This window comes from Triturus cristatus, chromosome 10 (genome assembly GCF_964204655.1).
Source record: "Triturus cristatus chromosome 10, aTriCri1.1, whole genome shotgun sequence".
NCBI classification, from domain to species: Eukaryota; Metazoa; Chordata; class Amphibia; order Caudata; family Salamandridae; genus Triturus; species Triturus cristatus.
In genome coordinates this window covers 871,901,407-871,921,315 of record NC_140593.1, presented here as the reverse complement: position 1 = coordinate 871,921,315, position 19,909 = coordinate 871,901,407, and the positions used below count along the sequence as shown (strand labels likewise).

At 46.7% G+C, this 19,909-nt stretch overlaps 1 protein-coding gene across 1 annotated transcript in view; it reads left to right on the top strand.

The window, feature by feature from the left end:
• Positions 1 to 19,909, top strand: part of LOC146796142 (SCO-spondin-like) — a 1,481,201-nt gene that overhangs the window by 570,032 nt on the left and 891,260 nt on the right. The window contains exon 66 of the mRNA XM_085631266.1: positions 9,556 to 9,808. Coding sequence (XP_085487392.1) covers positions 9,556 to 9,808 — 253 coding nt within the window. The remainder of the gene's footprint in view (positions 1 to 9,555; positions 9,809 to 19,909) is intronic.

Genomic DNA, 19,909 nt, shown 5'->3' with positions numbered 1-19,909 from the left:
AGATACTTGTGCTGCTTGTTCTATATTAGAGCTTGCACTGGCACATTTGTTTGTACTTGTGATCACAAGGGGTTTTTCCTCTTTAGTATGGGAAGTGTCTCCATGCAAGTACGGCAATTCTTTGCCTCTGTGCTGCTATGTATTAGAGGCAGCTTCAGAGACAAAGGAGCTGTAAGGAGGTGCACTGACTGTGTGACACACCAAGGTGGTACACAGCCAGTGTGCCGCAGAGGATGTTTCTTGTTACAGGTGTACATGGGTCTCATGCATCCCCATCTGATGGGTGGGGTCACTCACTGCACCCGCCTGCACCGGGATCACTGTGCCTTTTAAATGGGAGGTCAGTGTGCCACTTCAATGAAAGCTGGAACAGTGGCTTCAAACACTTTGTCCCCTTTCAAGTCAAGTCAAAATAACTTTATTCAGTTACAAGAACCATAAAAGTTTCACTCAAATACTTGCTAAAATAAAATGTACATATCATAGATACAAAGGACAATGGATAAAAACAAGCATAGAAGCAGACAATAAATAACGTTCAGGCATTGTTAACAGCAATTATGGACCCTAACATCAAATACCCCAAATGTCCATCTCTAGTATCACCCATACAATTTTATCCATATAAATAATTTTTATAAAAGGGTTACACAGGTTATATTAAGTTATGATAGCTCATAGCGTTTCCTCATAGACATTGCGATGAAATTCTAAACTGCAACGCAGGTGGTTAGAGTAGACAAAGACTCTAAAAACTTAAAACCGCCAATATAGGTGCATGTCTGTATTTCCCTCAGAAGTGGGGTTAGGAATTTCCCCTTCGGATATTTATAAAGGGGACAGAACAAAATAAAGTGCAACGTGCTCTGGGCTGCCAACTTATCACACGGACAAGGTGGTAAACTGTGAACCCAGCCTGGTCGTTTAGGGAATGCCACTAGAAAGTGCAATGTGCTTAATCGAAACCTTGTCAGGTAAAATCGTGCTTGGACGTTAGTGGTAAAAGTTAAATAAAATGTCAGTTCTCCGGGGAATGGACATGGGAGCACTGGCACTGCCATTTTTGCATGGCACAGGTGTATCCTAGCATAAAATACCTCTTTTATAACATCTTTCACATTTATATTAATACTTGCAGGATTGTCATAATAGTGCCCTAAGCCTAGATCATATAATGTGTCCTTCACAAAACGGAGCCAGGGGATGGACTAAGCACTATCTAAGTTGGTACTATCCTTGATAACATCTTTTGAGAACATTAGGTCCTCAGATGACCAAATCTTAGCCCATAGGATCAATGGGGGGGATATCAATTTGATCTGCAAGATAGGTCAACCCTAGCTCCTGGTGGCAAAAATGTGTAGGGGCACTATTTGGAACTATCAATAATCTCTTTCTAAATTTATTCTCCAGGACCTCCAATTGTCAGATATTATGTTAGCCCCAGACTCCCGCCCCATAGGATGCCACAGGAAAACATTTTGCTTTGTAGAGGGTAACCAGTTCTATCACCGGTTTATGGCCTAGCTTGCGGGCAAATCGAAATAACCCCTCTACAACCCGACTAGTATGTTGTACCCTAGCTGTGATAAGGTGATCCCAGTTCATAGTGTCATAAAAAATATTCCCTAGATATGTGAACTTTTTCAACTTGTCAATGGTCTTGCCCCTAACCTTAGATTTTCTTGTTTTCGTACCTTTAGGGCCACACACCATGACATAAGAGTAAATAAAATGTACTTTTATGTCCAATACTGCCATAAAATCAGTAAAAGCATTAATGACTTTTGGAGGCTATTGGCTGTCAGGGCCATTAAAACAGTATCGTCCGCATAAGATTACAATGGGATTGGGTTGCCTCCGATTTTAGTAAAGTCAAATTCCTTCTCTATTAAAAAGCCTCTAAACCATTTGTATACACTAAAAAGAGGAATGGAGCTAAAATGCAACCCTGCCGGACACCTTCTGTGGAGAAAATGGGCCCGTCTTCTCCCCCTTAGAGCCGTATCGTACATCAGCCGTTGTAGAGGTGTGAAGCCTACGTAGGAGGAATATAAGAGCTTCTTCAAAACCCATTTGCTCCATCAGGCCCCACAATTTCTCCTGATTAACTGTGTCAAAGGCACTGGACAAGTCCATGAAGACCAGATGGATGGAACCCCTCCTGGCCTTCGTGTACTTGCCCATAATGAGGGACAGATTTAGGCACTGTTCTATAGTACCCATCCCAAATCCATATTGCAGTCTGGAAACAATCCCTGCACTGTTCGCCCAGGTCTCAAAACACGCCAGGATAACTCTCCCCAGTACCTTGGCAGTAGCATTGATTAATGAGATTGGCCTATAACAGGCAGGGTCACTCCTGTTACCTTTCTTATATACTGGAACAACAATTACCTCCTTCCAAGTTAATGGAATGGGGCCAATCACTACAGCTTTAAAAACGTTAGTGAGCATAGGTGCCCATAGTTTGGGGTTTCTTTTAAACATATCTAGAGGAACCCCATCAGGGCCAGGGGCTTTCATACTAATCCCCCTCACTAGAGCCTCCTCGATCTCTGCCACTGTAATTGATAAACTTAACTGTGAGGCCAAGGTTAGATCAAATGCCAGTTCCCTGCTTCCTTCAGCTATTGAGGCGTTTTATAGCCTTATAGCCCGCCGTAGCGGCCTATACCGACTATTAAAGGCCCTCTCCCGCGTTAAAGGCCAGAGCTGGAGGCGAGGGGCTTTAACAAGGGACCGGGACTTTAATAGCCGGTATAGCCCTGCTACGAAGGGCTATAAGGCTATTAGAACATTCTGCCACTAGAGGGCAGAATGTTCTAATAAATAAAACAAAGGCCTCTCGAAGCTCGAGGAGATTTAAATCCCCTTGAGCTCCGAGAGGCCTTTGTAAAACATTGGAATGCTGCTCTGCGGCCCTTTGCCGGCCCGTAGAAGCATGGAGCACTTCATTGTCTACAATGGAGCTCCCAACATTCCAATGTTCTAATTTGGATTAAATATAGCTGAGAAGAGGGATTCCCAGCTTGCCCCCAGGCTCAAAGAATCCAAGGATTTAGGCTCATACTTAAATAGAGGGTGATTAATGATGTCCCAGAAGCTCTTAGAATCTTTCAAATCACTGGCTCTCGCCAGGTCCTCCCAAGCCAAGGTCCTCAATTCATCTTGTCTTTGTTTGATAGTACACTTATAGGTCTGCCGTAGATTTTTTATTTGTGTTCCATCACGTGGGGTGGCATGGAGGACTATTTTAAAGATGCCTATGTATTCTGGAACACTCCGCATTAAACCATCGCACCTCCTGGGATTCCTTTCTTCAAAACGATCCGGTCAGGTCTTTTGCCACATCTGCACAGATCAGTTCAAAGTCATGAAACACCTCACCAGGGGAAGAGTCAGCATGGAGGCTGCTCATAATAAGGTTTAAATTTGTTGTAACAATTTTTGCTTCAAATTGGATGGGATCAACTTTACCCCAGTTTAGTCTCATTTCTTTATTTTGATTAAAATCAATACGTCAACCATCACCTTTCCCAACCCTAGCTGTTGTACTGAAGAGAATGGTTAGAGGGTTATGGTTACTTGCAACATTTGGTACTATCTCGAAGTCACCAACAAGCGGGGAGTATTTCCTGGTAATAAACATAAACTCAATTGTACTTTACCTCCTCCAACATAGGTGGGATACTGGGGTAACGAACTTCAGTCCAAATTCTTTGTATTAATGAGGCCTAGATCATTACCAATAATAATGGAGTTCAAGGCCTCACCCTGTATAGAGTGGAAAAAAGTAGCTGCGGCTGACCCTCTGTATCTAGCACTCCATAGACTCCACAGTTACTGAGTGCACAAATGGTATAATTAAAATCCCCCACCCAAAGGATACATAGGGGATGCCACTTCTCCACAATGTTATTAATCAGCGACTGTAGGTCCTCAATCACGTGACTGCTATTCTGGTCAAAGATATTACAGTACCAGTTTACTAGCAGTAGCTTAACCTGAATCAGGTTGGAAATGAGGACTAGCTGGTAGCAAGGTGAGGTCTTTACAAAGTGAGTTTGTATGTGCCCATATTTAAAAGAAATTAAAGTCACAAGCCCTCCTTTCACCCTCCCGGCCGGTGAAGGTGTTGCATTAACTTTAAAGGAACAATAACTGTCCAGCACAATGCAGCCTGGTGCCATGTTTCTTGAAGGCAAATAATATCAAAGCCCCTAATAATAATCCACCCAATCCTCTTTGGTTAATTTTGTACGGATTCCTGCAATGTTCCATGAAAGGATTCTAGACAGAGGGGTTTCATGTGCCTGAATTGCCAGGCCCACCTTAATTAATTGCGTGACAGGTGTGGTGAGCATGGCTGATATACCAGACCCCTCCCCCACAGATTCGCATTACAAACCGTAATAGAGTCCCGGATGAAGATTTCAGTATTCACTATATCATTGGTAGGGCTGGTGATGTTTAACAAAATGGGACCAGATAAATCTGTTGGCTGACTATTCCCGATAACATCGGTTTCTCCGTCTCTCCCTAGAACAGGGTGCCGTGCGTATGATCTTCCAGGAACGGCTAGGCTGCCTGATTGAACAGGCAGTCAGTCAATATCTGTCAGGCCCGAAAGGGCTTCAAAGCGATTGGAGTGGATAAATGAGAGGGGCTGGGGGGAAGATATCTATTTGGCACATAACCTGTAAGATGTTGCCTCTTACTAGTCCCCTGGTAGGGGAGGTGTAGAAAAAACCCAGAGGACAAGTCTTTTTCAAATCTTTTGGTGAGTCTCTGATATGCTTCAGAGCAAAGTGCACCTTGCGTCGTTAAAATTAAGTACGACGCAGTCCCCTTCTAGGCATTTGGTTTTAGGGCCTAATCAGGCCACCCTCCTTGCCATAATAATGTGTTCGAGCCAATTAATATGTGATGGGATTCTCCTCGAACACCAGTATGCTGACTTATTTATAAGGCTCAAGCAACTTTCTTGTTGTCCTGGAAGGAGGTGAGGGACACCTGTCATGATCACTGTATAAGGAGAACAGTGGGGGCGTAAGTTTAAAACATTTTCTGCCCCCGGCCCAGCTAAACATCTATACTCTGGATCCGAATTAGTTAACAATTATTTTGTTTCTCTTCCCCTCCAAGCATGACGGGTCCTAGTCGGTCATTCCTATTCCCATTCTGGCCACTCCCACGTCCATTCCCACTATGTGTCCCAACCATCGCAATTTCCTTTACTCTCGTATCAATTAATTTATTTCTGGTACCGGGCAAAGTGGCCCAACTGTCTATAGTAGGTAGTCCATTTGATGGTTCCAAAATCACTGGAGAGGCACTAGAAAGTTCATCAGTTACCCTTATATTTTTGTGGCTGGGTAAAGGGGCCATCATATTTTGACCCTGGCGTGCTAGGTGATCCCTTGGGTCCTGAGAAAAACGCACAAAATGCTCTTCAATACTAGTCAAGTGAGAAAAATAGGTTCCAGGGCATCCTTAACAACCTTACTGAATTTTTCAGTCAACATGTCCAGATCAACCTGTACAGGTTTTCCACTAGCATTATGAGTTCTGCATGCAGTACCCGGAGGGTGAGATTGTTTCGTGCGCTTAACCCTTGGCGACTGACCTTTTGCTTTTGGGTCAACCCCTACCAATTCAATTCAATCCCTTCCTCTTCCCTCCTATCACACTCAGTGACCCAATTTCTTCCATGATTCGCCAGGGGGCAATCTCTTCTCCCTCATGAGTGGCACGTTAGTTTCCCTGACTCACCATTATATTAGAGGGCGAAAGTGTGGGTTGTAGCTTTGATTCAGGATGTGTTCCAGTTTCTACTGTAGAAGAGTTCTCAGTAGCAGTGGAGGTAACTGGTGTGTCAGGGATGGGCACTAGTGGCAGTCTCCTCTCAGCCAGTGTTATTTCCTTATTTAGTGCCCCTACCGGCTTTTGCAGAAAACCATCTAGAGTAGTGTCAGTTGTTTTAGGGGGGAGGGCAGTTTTCCGTTTCCCCATATTGAATAAGAGTTTAACTTGGGGTGTAACCAATTTAGGGGAAAAAACGAAACCTTTACCTTGATGGTGCTTGCTAGATTGGAGCTTGATGGCTGAGTTTCAGTCTGAAAATCCGAAGAACCAAGAGGTTGAGCCCAGCCCAGCCTCCTCCGGGCTCTGACGGGCACACGGGTATGGCCCAGGCACTCCCGCGCTGACGATCTCTGCTGGTGGATTTAGGCGCTCCTGCGCCGGAAATGCTGGCATGGAGTTGCGGCCCCCCTCCAGCCGAGTGTAACGTGGAAGTGGTAGTCTGCCCCACTGGTGCTGCAAAATTACAGAGTCCCTTTTCACTAATGAACTGTTTTTTACTAATGAGCTGTTCTCTAAGTAGGTGAGATTTTGCGCCTGCATTGGGAATACCGCATTTACTGTAAAAGGACGCACTGTCACTGCTACTGGTGCACCCAGTTAAAAGTGTGGTCTGACAGAGATGGGGGGCAGCATGCCTTCCATGTAAATGGACCCAGCACAGCAATGGTTGCACAGGATACACTCATTTTTTTGATTCTTCACTAATAGTTCTGGACAGGTACCCAAGGCCCAATTCATAAGTGTTGATCGGCATCGGGGACAAAATATCACAAGTTAACAATGATGGTTAATGTCCATTGACTGTCACAGTTTCCAGTATAATTGCAACATTGTTTAAATTTCAAATGGTCTGATCACATTGAGAAAATACATTTTATCTGCTTTCTTTAGAAGTGTGTATTTTATTTGAATGGAACAGATATATATTTCCAGGTAGCCATGCATGAGAAAACAATTCCTTTTATGGACTTGGGCATTCTGTCAAAGGTTCTGGGGTAAAAGTAGGTCATGCACACAGGCTAGATGTGTAGGAAAGCAGTGCAACACTGTAGTCATGCATCCTTTGGGCAAGGATCTATCATATACTTTGGAGTCCTTTCACCACACACTCAGATGTTAGGACAAGGATGTTTCAGGAAATGATTTAAAAGAGATTAACCATGACACATTGTTGCTTGTTGGTCTGTATGACATGGGCATATTCAGAGAAGTACGTTTCTGTAAATGTGGTGTGTAACAACAACAAAAGAACAAGACATAAAGACCTTAAAATGTCCATACCAGGATTAAGCAAAAGGTGGAAAACTATTTACAAAAAAATAAATACAAGTAATGAGAAGATTAGGTCATCATTTAAAAAACAATTATTAAATCGCCAACTATTATTGAGAATCATGGGCCACAAATACTTGCAATCAGCCATAAAAATGTTTTGTACCACAAGATTCCCCCGTGGGGCAACAGTACTAACACAATCCCCCCAAAGTGACCTAAGTCAATGTGTCTTAACATAGGCCATTGAACCCGGGCAAAGTCAGTTGCCTGGTTGCAGCAGCTGGTTCTCTTTGATGATTTCGAATGTATTTTGAAGGATGGTAGTTGAGTTGTGGATGTGGATGTATTTTTCAGGAGGGTATAGGCGCTAATTAATTTCAGACTGCTCTCTCAACTTCAGTTCTTTGAAAAGGGAAATCAAGAATTTCTATAACTGAGGTAAGGTTTTACACATGTCTTGTAGCACACCAGTAGATCTGGAGTTCTTTACACTGGCCAGGAAGCTGCTCTTGGTTTAACCCAGTAGCCTTATCTGAAGTTTCCCCAATGGGCAACTCTGTCTCCAGAAGTCTCAGGAGATTAGAAGGTCTAAGCTGGCTTGTGAGCCTCTGTCCTCCGAGGCCTAATCAAGATACTGAATCCCTGTTTCTGGACTTGAGCCCTAAAGCAAACATTTAAGTAAGAGGTAGGAACACTCTCTTCCCAATGTTTTCCAAGAGTTAAAGGGTAGGCTTCCTGCAGGGGTCTTTTGTCTTCTTCTATGTCCAGATTGGTTTTGAGGAGAGGGAGCTTGAGATGGAGCCCGTAGGAGAAATACTAGTGTGCCATGGAAAATAACCGTAGCTCAGTCAGTATCCAAGTGGCCTATTCTACCCCCTATTCCTCTGTTGTAAAGCCTATTCAACTCAAGGAGGTGGCTTGATAGCCATGCCTTTTGCTAGAGTAACTTGCGAAGGCTCAGTCCAGTAATTAAGAATCATCAGATCTGGAGTTAACACTCTCTTGGCACATTTAACATCCCATAAAAGTCACCTTGAGCAGATTCAAAGGCATTCTCTGCCTATCGGGCCTCCATCAGCAAGGATCACCTTACAGGCATTGAAGCCATGGAGCATCTTTGAAGAACACCTATGGTAGAGAGCGTGGGGAAAAGGGCCCCTTCGTATTTCTTCCTGACAGATTCATGCTCTGCTCCCCTCATTCTTAATCCTTTGAATAGAAAAACTAAATGCTGGCATCAGGGTCGGAGAGCAAAGCCTCCAGACTTACTCCAGAAGAATATAACATTAACCAATCAAGATACTCAAGATGATCTTCTACAGGCTGCGCTGAATAGTTAATAAAAATCAATAATTAACTAGAGATACCACATTTTACATTGTATTACGACTTTTCAGGTCAAGCTCTGTATGGAAGTCTAGTCCACTTAGCTGCCACATAAACTTCATAGTGAATATGTTATACTTGTAAACAGGAACAGGCTATGCATTACCATAACATTGTCAATGCGGAACTGTCTTCTGTATCACACATCAGTTTGGCTGTGCCAGCACCCTTTGCTTTCACAGCTTTCTGACTAGGCCCAAATCCTCAGGACAATGGTCTTGTCCATCTCCAGTTTCAATACATAGTTATTAATATTGGTTTTACCCTCGGTGCTAAGTTAAAGCCACATTATGTAGTCAGACAGGCCTGCCACTGCAGGAGCATCACTAAGAGGAAAACCATAGCACAACCTTATTCAAACAGAACATATGCATCTAAAGCCTGACAATTTACCACATACACAGCAGCTTTCTAAATACCAACACAAAGGTCCTTCTAATGGAAATAAATCAGGAAGATGCATTTCATATGAGGGACTATATAAATTTTTACAAAAGATCTGGTGGACACTCCCAAAGACGATAGACTGCCTCCAATCTGGCAGTCAGTCTATACGGAGCTGAGAAAGCGTAAGAGCTTGAGAGCTACTTAAGGCAGCACTTGTGGTGTCCCCAATATTGGCACTGACTAGGGCTTTGCTGAGGAACACTGCAGGGCTAAAGCTAAACATTTTAAGGCGAGTCACTTGTCATCTCCACACAGAGTGTTACTCAGCCCCACTAATCACTTGAACACTAAAATAAAGCTCTCCACAGAGACACTGTCTGCTGCAAAGGCATGAAAACATTAAAAGCATCTACCCGTAGACATGCTGTGTGTGTGGTTTGGAGGCTAATACATAAAACACAGGACCTTGTAGTGCTTATTCTCAATCCAGAACAGCAGGTAATTGTTGTTATATGTGTGCCCCAGAATGGGGGCTGTTTCTTCATTCTAGTACTCTCCTGAACTTAAAGCTGGCCCTTGATGTTATGCAGTCTATCATAACCTAGATAGCTATCATTAATAGCTAATCTTTTCTTACAGAGCTCTGCCCGGAAGACATGATCTACCAATCAGCAGAGGAATGCCGCAGTGGGGGAGGACCGTGCCCACGGCTCTGCTTGGACCAAGCTACCAATGTGGAGTGTACCACTGCTTGCTATGAGGGCTGCTACTGCCCAGAGGGCCTCTTTCTGCAAAACAGCAGTTGTGTACCTCCCAGCCAATGCCTGTGCTATCATAAGGGTGCACTCTACCAACCGGGAGACACCACTGCCCTTGATCCCTGCAACAACTGGTAGGAGATAGGAATTTCCATAAGCCAGGATGGGCTATGGGGATGGTAATTAATTTCACTGTGGGTAGCAATTTGTATCTTAAGTGCAAATATTTCCATATATTTCTAGAGCATAGTAAGAATTATACGAGAGGTAACAATGTCTTCTCTGTTTGCCAGGTCCCCAAATTTCAATGAAATAATGCAACTGTGAAAACAGACTTACTTTGTATTTCCTAAGCACATTTGTGTATCCATTCACTTTTACCAATCAGTGATATTATGCACCTTTTTAGGTATGCTGGTGACTGATCATTTGTGGTTGTACTTATCGGTTATATGTTGAAATATCAATGACAGCAACATCTGGCTACCAAAATATGGTGACCAAAATATCGAGAAGGTAAATGCATATAGGTAAGTATAGATTTGCTATCTTTAACTTCACACTTACGTACTTTGAGGATACGTATATTGTCAAAGTACATATATGTGTAGTTAAATGAAGTAAACTATTCTTATATATACCTATCTGGTGAATATTTTGTCCCTCGATATGTGTCCACAATATTGTGGAAGCCAGGTATCCTGGAGTCAAAATTAATATGGAAAGTTGCAGTGGGATACAGAACTTTAATCTTTAGATGTGATTCTTCAGATCCTCATTGGTAATTTCTTCTGTGGCTTTTCAGTTCTTCTGCTGATGGCCTGTCATCCTTGAGTGAACCATACACATACCAGCAGTCTTCCAGTTGAGAGTGGGACAGCTACATTGTCAGTGAGTGGCAACTGAACCGTAATTTAGCAGCCACTTGAGGCAGTAAGGGCACATGTACGAAGGTGTTATGTAGTCGCGGATTGGCCTGATTTGCAGAATCGGGCTGTTTGCGATCACACAATGTCATTTGCTATGTACAAACCACAAATTGTGATTCAGTAATACTTTACCAAATCATAATTTGGGTTTGAGACCCAATAACGATTAGGTATTTGGAAGGGGTGTGTTAAGGGAGTCCCTTCCAACTATCGAATTGGAATGGTATGTGTTAATGTTTTGCAACTGAAATTCAGTTGCAAAACATTAATATTTTACTGACTACAATCATGTAGTGGTAGCCCATTCCCAAGCGACCACTTCCACTTAAAGAATGATCCCATCGACCAATGCCTACTCTTAAAATATGTCACTTTACCTTTTTTATCTGTAACACATCCTGTATTCCAAAACGGGTCGCAGTTTAAAAAACCCAAAAAGATTGGTTTATTTAAAAGCAATCACAGACATGTTGGTCTGCTGACCTCAGTAGACCACCATTCCTGTGAAGGCTATGATTATTTGTGGGTCGTACATTGCGACCAACCTCCTTAATATTCATGATGTAGGTCGATTTGTGACTACCAAGAATCCGTATTTTGCGAACCGACCTACCTACTAATAGGTCGGTTTGCACAATAAAATATTACGCTGGTGGTAAAAATACTGCTCCCAAATAGTGGCCAGCATTTTGTGACCAGAACTTCGTATAGCTGGTTAAAGTGTTAACAGACAGGGGGGCGTGGCTAGCAGCCCAAGATGGTGGTCGCTTAGGCGAAGAGCTCTCGGACCCGGGACAATTATCCTGTAATAACCCCATGTAACTCGGGGTGGAAGCACTGCTAAACCGCACTGGATTGCCACCTGACACCTATGTGCTCGCCAGTGGCGGATCGGGCCTTTGGTTGAATATCGGAGAGCAAGCTGAGCGGCGGCCTAGGGAATCCGTATGGAGTGCTAAGGCCTGGGACATGCCTGCTCCGCACTGTGGCGCCTGGCTGTGTCTGACCCTGGTGTGCAACGTTCGCCGAGTGGGAGCGGAGCCAGCTGGGGCGTGCCTGCGGGCACTGAGCGCAGGGACAAAGTAGCTGCTAGAGCTGTGTTGATGCAGCCAAGGGCCGTTGGCCTACCGACGGGAGTGGATGTGGGAGGAGGCCTCTGCATTGGGGGCTGGGCCGGATGCCCGATAGAGGCAATGTTGGCGCAGGAGAGTGGGGCTGCCTTGCCTGCAGTTCTCACTCCTGGGGTTGGTGACCAGGACTCCTCCTCCTTTTGTGTTTTCTCCCGTCTCCGGCCCTGAGAGCTGACCGGATAACCAAGGGTGGCCTGCTGCAGGAGGACATCATGTGAGGCTACGTGTCCCCTCCCAGCACAAATCCACTGACTGGCTGGAAGCAGTGCCTCATGGTGGGAGCAGCCTTGTGAGTACCAGATTTCCCCCCTAATTTGCCCACTGCGGCCCGACAAAGATTAAGGTGGCCCCCTGTGGCTACACCCAAAACACTACAATTCCGGCTTGAAGGGCCCCAGTCTGAGAGAGATTGAGCCACGCTTTTGGGGTGAACTCCCCCATGCAACCCCACCCCCCTCGAGAACTGGAACCCTTGGCCCCTTGGGTACCTGTAGCCCTGGCTGCTTGCATTCATGGGGGGGGTGGATGGTAACACATCGTCACATATATACACCAGTGGAGACTGCATGTATGGAGCCTGTCTTTGCTTGCGCCACTTGCTGCCACTGTTACCTGGGCAGCCTTAATTCTATTGGACACACCACGGACGAGAGGCCACAACTGATTATACAGTGTTAGCTGCTGACTGGACACCTGGAACTGGGCCCTTGGTTGGCACTTTTGACTACAGAGGTACACAGACTAACCTACCATAACCTATTCCACAAGATACGGCCCTCTTTCAGTAGGGCTGAACCGTTGTACGACCACAACCCATGACCATCTCTCTGATGCAGACATATTAGTGGCTCCTCGGTGGTCCGACCTCAGTGGGGGCGTAATCACCAACGCTTCACCTATAGATCATCCCCCACGGACTGCACATAACACACATAGCTCACTTATGACCGTACGAGGATGCCCCTGGCGAGAATCCCTTCTCAGTCTACATCTTTGAAGGCCTCTTCTGCTCACTCCCTTCCTTGGGACACTGACTGTATAAACCCCCCATGGACAAATTGGATATGATTCTCCAAGAGATCCACGAGTCCAGGAGAGCCGTAGCACAATAACTAGGGGCGATCTCCACTGATCTTATCCTATTAAAGGACGATCATCGGAAATTATCAGACAGAGTCAAGGCTAATGAAGTGGCACTAGATGGGGTGAATCCTAGGGAAAAAGATAATTCTGCCCAACTGCTACAATTGCACCATCAGGTGGAGGTTCTCCAGGCCCAGTCGGATGGTGCGGAGGGGAGGTCCCGTTGGAACAACCTGCGCCTAGTGGGTTTCTGCGAGGGAGTGGAGGGCCCACGTCCGACACTCTTCATCGAAGATTGGCTTAAAACGAAAGGGGTCCCCACAGGACGATCAGATCTCTTCACAGTGGAGCCAGCACACTGTGTACCCTCTAAAAAGCCAGTCCCTGGTGCGAATCCACGCCCAATAATAGCAAACATTTTGAACTTTAGAGATCATGAACTACTTCTTCAGGCCGCTTGTGACTGCGGCCCCCTTATAATTAACAATACCACGGTCTCTATATTTCCTGACTATACCCTGGCAATGCAACACAAATGCTCTTCATTCCAAGATAACAAAGCCCACCTCTGTGCAGCAGGACTCACCTTTACGCTTCTCTTTCCGGCTAAACTGAAAATCATCCACAATCAGCGCTCTCATTTTTTTGAAACACCGGAAAGTGCGTGGGACTGGTTAGAACAGCACTTCCCTAGTAGAGGAAGGCACCACACGCCATCACTGCTGAAATCACAGCGCCAAACAGGGCTTCTTAATCAAGACAGCCTCACCAGGGTACTGTCCCCATAACTTGCCTTGGAAGGCAGACAGGAGGCTCTCTGCTCGGCATCGACCCTCAGTTCCAGTTCGTCACACACTGCGGCATCAGACTCGGAATCCGGATGGAGCATTGCCTTTTTCCCCTCAGTATGACCTCAACTAAGCAATGATCCACTGAGCTGAGAACTTAAGAGATAGATTTTTACTGTTGTTCATGGCAGGGGTCTGTTTTGCTTGGGTCATTTAGGAGGGGGGATAGCGGAGCTGACATTACGCAGTGAACAGATCAGCAGATAATAATGTAACATCGCATAAGCCAAAATTAGCTATGTCCTACACTTGTTTTTTTTGTAGGTGTCCTTCCCTTATATCTATGATGCAGATATATTCAAAATAAGGGGATAATACATAGCGTTATTCGATTACCACCCCGAGGTCCGGACAGTGCAGCATGGCACGTCAATAGAATGGAATTCACAATTTTTTTCTGCTTGACAGAAACTCTCTGCCAGCCCCTGAAGCGAAGGCACTTTTTACTTTGCAGTTCAACATGTTTATGGTTATTGGAAAGCTTGGTCGAAGGACGTTGACTCGCTTGACCGAGTATTGGGTATCTGTTTGAATATTAACCTAATTAATGGTCATGGTTTTTGATAGCGCCGGAGTGAAACTCTCTGACAGGGGATGGGGCCCTCCATGCTAATGCTATATTCTCACCCCATCTAGATTTCAGGGGGTAGGTGAGAGGGCTAGGGAGGCCCAATATTACAAAAGAGAGGAATCTGGGAAGTTGGGTATCGCAGTGTGTGTCTATGTTTGCTAAAATTTCCTCCCAAAAGCCATTCGGATGAGGGCATTCCCACAATATGTGAACTAGTGTCCCTAGCCCATCACAATTTTGCCAGCATCTGTCATCCCAGTCCGGGTTCCCTTTCTTTAGCCATTCTGGGGTGAGATTCCGGCACGTGGCCAACTTAGTTGCCGTTTCCATGCTAGCCGCGCTTTTGGAGGTGTGTCGCGCTCAATAAAATATGTCACATCACTCCCTCTGAGAAAGTGACCTTCCCAATTCTCACTCGCACTGGCATTAGGAGGGCATCTTGATCCCCTGCTCTTCCCCTTCCAGGTGTCTATAGATCTCTGAAGTCAGGCCCTTGTCTGAATGTCTTTATGAGAATGCACTTCTCAAAGCCCATAAAATTACACTCTGCTGCCTCCCTCACATTCGGTTGCATCACCCATGCTTTATCTGTCCATATCTGTAGCATTTGCTCTCAGGGATCCCATAATCCTGTTTCAGGTCATGGAATGGCCTGAGCCCTTCATTGTCAAAGAAGTGACCAATGGATCTGCATCCCGTCTCCATCCATGCTGAAAATGTGGTGCTATCCGTCCCTGGAAGAAACCCTCTGTTTCTGACAATAGGAGAGAGACGGGACGGGAAAGACGTCAGACCCGCTTGCGTCGCAGTTACATCCCAGCCCCTTAAAGTAGGCTCCACAATGACAGATAAATATAAATTCGGCGGGCGGTGGGCACGGGGCAGGAAGGGAATCATCCAGAGCACCGTGTTAGTTAGTGCCCCGTCCATAAACAGCCATCTGTTCTCCGATTCAGGCCTGACCATTCTACCAAGTACCTTGGTTGTGAAGCTTGATAATACCGCATAACACAAGGAATACCCAGGCTTTCCTCTTCAGGGGGCTGCCAGCTATGGTCTCGTCTCATCCTAGGATGCTTACTTGCCCAGACTAAGTTTTGAAGTGCTTTCTGAAGGGTGCCCTGTGGAGGCCGAAACGGCAAGGTTTGAAATTTATATAATATTCTAGGGAGAATCATCATCTTCAGGGCGGTTATCCTGCCCATCCATGAAAGTGGGTAATGTTGCCGTAGCGTGAGCTCGGCTTTAACTTTCCAAGTAAATCTTGATAGTTATGAGAAGCAATTTCTTGTAATGAGGGGGCAAGCTGGATGCCCAAGTATGCCACCGGGCCCGATGCCCAGTGTATTGAGTGAGATTGGGTTAACTGTTCTCTAGTGCTCGCTGTAGTTGTAAGGCTCATTGTCTGGGACTTGGCCAGTTTGATACGAAACCCCGAGACCTGGACGAACACTTGGACCTCTTCCAGAAAGGGTTGAAGGGTGCTCCCTGGGTTCTCTAAAGCTACTATCACATCATCGGCGTAGAACGTTATTAGGTCCTCCTCCCCCCAGGACTGTATGCCCGTGATCTCCTCTGAAGACATAACTCTTTGTGCAAAAAGTTCCGTGTCAAGAGCAAACAAGAGAGGGGAGAGCAGGCACCCCTGCCACGTCCCTCCACAAATAGGGAAGCGTACAGATGTTGTATCCGTCACTCGAATTGACACACTCTGGGAGCCATAGTTACTACGGATCCAGGCACAAAAGCATTCTTTGATTCCAAAACGTTTTAGCACTTCAATCAGGGAAGGCCAGTGCAGTCGGTCGAACGCCTTTTCTGCATCGATAGAGGGAAGCATCCTTCCCTGCAGAGAGCGGGTGGCCTTATCTATCAAGTGTAGTGTTCTCTTGGTGTTGTCAGAGCATTGTCTGTGTGGTATAAAACCGGCCTGGTCTTGCTCAATCAGTCCCGGGAGCAGGGGGACTAGTCTGGTCACTAAAATCCCTGTAAAGAGCTTAGCATCTACATTTAAAAGTGGGTATTGGGCGATATGACCCACACTGTTGTTTGTTTTGCCCTGTTTAGCTATAACAGTTATTGACACCTCCTTCATAGAAGGGGAGAGGGATTCCGCTAACGAGATCGAGGTAAGACTCCTGTGAGAAGAGGAGCTAATTTGCCCCAGAGCAATTTATAAAACACTGCCGGGAAGCCATCTGGCCCTGGTGCCTTGTGCGCTTGTAATTTGGAGATTGCAGACATGACTTCCTCTATCCAAATTGGTTTCTCTAAATCTGAAGCCTGCTTTTCAGTTAAGCGCTCAACCTTAGCCTCCTCTAAGTACCACGTTATATCTTGGTCAGTGAGATCCTGCGGCGAGTATAGCTCCTGGTAGAATGCTCCGAACTGAGCTGCTATATCCTCGTCTTCCCCAATCGCCGTCCCATCTGGTGCCCCCATAGTTTCGACCACATTTGCCTGGCTCATCACTCTAAGATTATTTGTAAGTAGCCGTCCACATAGAAGGAATGCCTAAGCCCCAAGATGGGATTCTCTGCGCTGTCGAGGTCAAGTGCAGCTAACTGTTTTCTGGATCCTTTCAGCATGCGCCACACCCTCGGGGCCCTGGTTCCGTGATGAATTATTTCCAATTCCTTAACCTGCTGTTGCAGCTTTGTTCTCTTCTCCCACCGCAGCTTATTATCAGCCGAAGCTTTAGCAATTATTTTCCCCCTCGGGAATGCTTTTATGGCGTCCCAAAGTATAGGCAGAGAGACATCAGGCATGTAATTTAGCGCTATGTAGTCATCTATATCTTTCTCAAGCTGCGTAATCACTTCAGGTCTATGCAAAAGGGTCTTGTGAACTCGCCATCTATGAGGGGCCTGAGCCATGGCTGGGATAGAGAGATCAAGCACAAACGCAGAGTGATCGTGTAAAGAGCGGTGTTCGATCTCGACCACTCACGTGGCCCTCTGTATCTCCCAAGAACCTAAAAAGTAATCTAAGCGGGCGTAGGACTTGTGCACATGGGAATAGAATGTGTAGTCTCGTGCGTTTGGGTGTGTGGCCCTCCAGAGGTCCCCAAGACCCATCTCTTGTACCCATAATACTTTCCCTGGACTAAAAGCCCAGTCACTCTCAGCCTGCTGTGTACAGATCTATCAGTGTTGTTATTAAAAACCATGTTTAAATCCCTCTGCCTGGGAGTGCCCTAAGTAAGATAGGATTGCCTTTCTCTTAACTGGATTGTTTAAGCCTTTAACGTTAAGGGTCAGAAACTTCAGGTTAGTCATGGGGGTAAGCATAGTGTGAGGCTAACGAAGGTGTATGTCCTGCGGGGTCTCTAGACTCCAGCACCCTTGTTACTTTTCCCAGTAAGCTATGCGCCGAGAGTACATTGTAGAATGAAGTATCTTGGGTGCTACCCTGAACCCACCCCCCCAACAAACAAAAACCCAAAGAATAAACTCACTATGTCCCTCCCCATAGCAGGGAGGAGCAAAATACTTCCACTCCCAACTTGGTGGTATAGTCGATAATGGATACGTGGGCGATCCTCCAAGAGCTGCCCGGTCCCCCCATGCCCCAGCCGCCCCAGGCCCGCCCCAGCTGTGTTATAGTATAAACAGGTGCTCGGTTTCACGAGGGATCTCCTGTTGTTTTGTCCTCCGACAGTTTTGCAATCAGGGCTTTCCTCTCAGAAGCTGTCACCGATGGGTCAGGTCCAGCTATTTTCCATGACGTGGGGACCCTCCTCCATCTCTTGTCATCTGACGATTTCTGTGGCGCTGTGCATGTGCTCGGGTGGCTACCTCCCTGGGGATCTATTCAGAGTAGTTCGATTGCCGCCTTCTACGAACGAACCTGATGAAGTGTATCTGCCATCGAAAATCAGTCTGAAGGGGTGTCCCATGAAGTACTGCACCCCTTGCTCTCTCAGGAATGCCGTTATGACGCGGAACTCTCTCCTCTTCTGGAAGGTGGATTCAGCAAGGTCCTGGTAGAGGTGCAGCATATGACCCTGGAAGACCACTGGGGAGGATGCCCTTGTTTCTTTCAAAATCCTCTCCTTGAGGGGAAAGCTGTGGACGCACGTTAGAATGTCCAACGGGCGTAAGGAGTTTGTCCCCCCACCGTCAACCCTGTGTGTTCTGTCAAGTCGGATGTCCCCTGCATCTGTGTCTCCCAGTATTCGGGTGAAGAGCGCTGTGACGTAGGCTGCTATGTCTTCCCCTTTTGCATTCCGTGGAGCTCCCCTTATCCGTATGTTATTCCTATGAGAGCGGTTCTTCAGGTCCTCAGCATGCGTTTGTCGGTCTATTTGCTGTTCTGAGAGCCAGATTATCTCCAGCTGGAGTTGCTCTATTTCCTCATACCGGGTCATTTCTCTTCCCTCTATTGCATCCACCCTGTCCCCAATATCAGTGATCTCCTTGCGTACTGCTTGCAGTTCTTGGGTTAGGTCCTTCTTCACTGTGAGGAGGTCCTCATGGAGGGCGAAAACAGCTGTTCTAGATATGGAAGGGTGACTGGGGCCTCCATATCCTCACTTTAGGGGGAGGCATTGCGCATCAATCCAGGCCGGGGAGTAGCCTCTTGGAGCGACTGCTTTGCTAGCATGTCTTTAATGGTGGCCAACTTCTTTTTCCTTGCTGTTGCAATCAATCCTGACACGGGTGAATGGCGGGCGCAAGAGGGGCTCTACAGATCGGGAAGCCCAGCTATAATCCATCGCAGTCAAGGCAAAATTGAATGTACTTAGGGGTCTTCTGCTTACAAGAGCTAATGGCAGCGGGGGGACTGACCAGCTACAGCCATCTAACTCTGTGTACGCGAAGCAGCTAGCAGGATGACCAAAACCTGCGCAGCTCACAAGTTTATGTGGGTGGTCACGCTACTTTAATGTCCCCTAAATTGTGGCTAGGAAATCCTATGTGAGCATGTCATATTTCTCTAGGACCTCCCTCGTCAAACCTCAGTCTCGAAGGCTACCTTGTTTCTTTCTCTTGTTGCTCAAGTCATCTCCGCTTTCCCTCTGAGTGTCTATAGTCCTTCCCTTCGTGTGTGAGGAGGGGTACCACGGAAGCAGTGAAAGCGGTAAATGCTGGCCAGCCGCGGGTCGGCGGAAATGCAGGAAGGACCGGGGGACCCGCGCTCGCTGGCCTCGAGCCAGGCCACTGCTGAGACCAGGCCAGCCCGGCTCCCACCAAGCTAGAGGGCTTCCCACTCTTCTCTGGTGCTGGATCCACTTCGATGCTACCCACACTCACTATTTCTCCGTCTGCTATGGGGACGTCTCTCTCCCACAGTCTCCTCTAGGGCTCCTGGCTGGCGCACCTCTGCAGCTTATTCTCCAGGGTCCCACTGCAACCCGGCCCCCACAGCCACCCGAACTCTCCTCCTCAGTGGGGGGCTGGAAGGCCACCCCTGTAAGCCAGATGATGGAACAGGCTCACAGTCTCACTGGCCTCGATGTAGGCCGCTGCTGAGAACAGGGCCAACCCGTCCAGCTATGCCACCGGCCTCCCCTGTTAGCTCTCGAGATTCCCTCCGCCCCCTGACTGGGCCACCAACACCTCTCCTTTGGTCTGCCACCATCCACTCTGAGCATCGAGGAAGACCGTCTGACTCCCTCTCTCACGCTGGGGTGTGTGTCTCTCTGGGGCTCGCCACACCCGTGGGATACCCA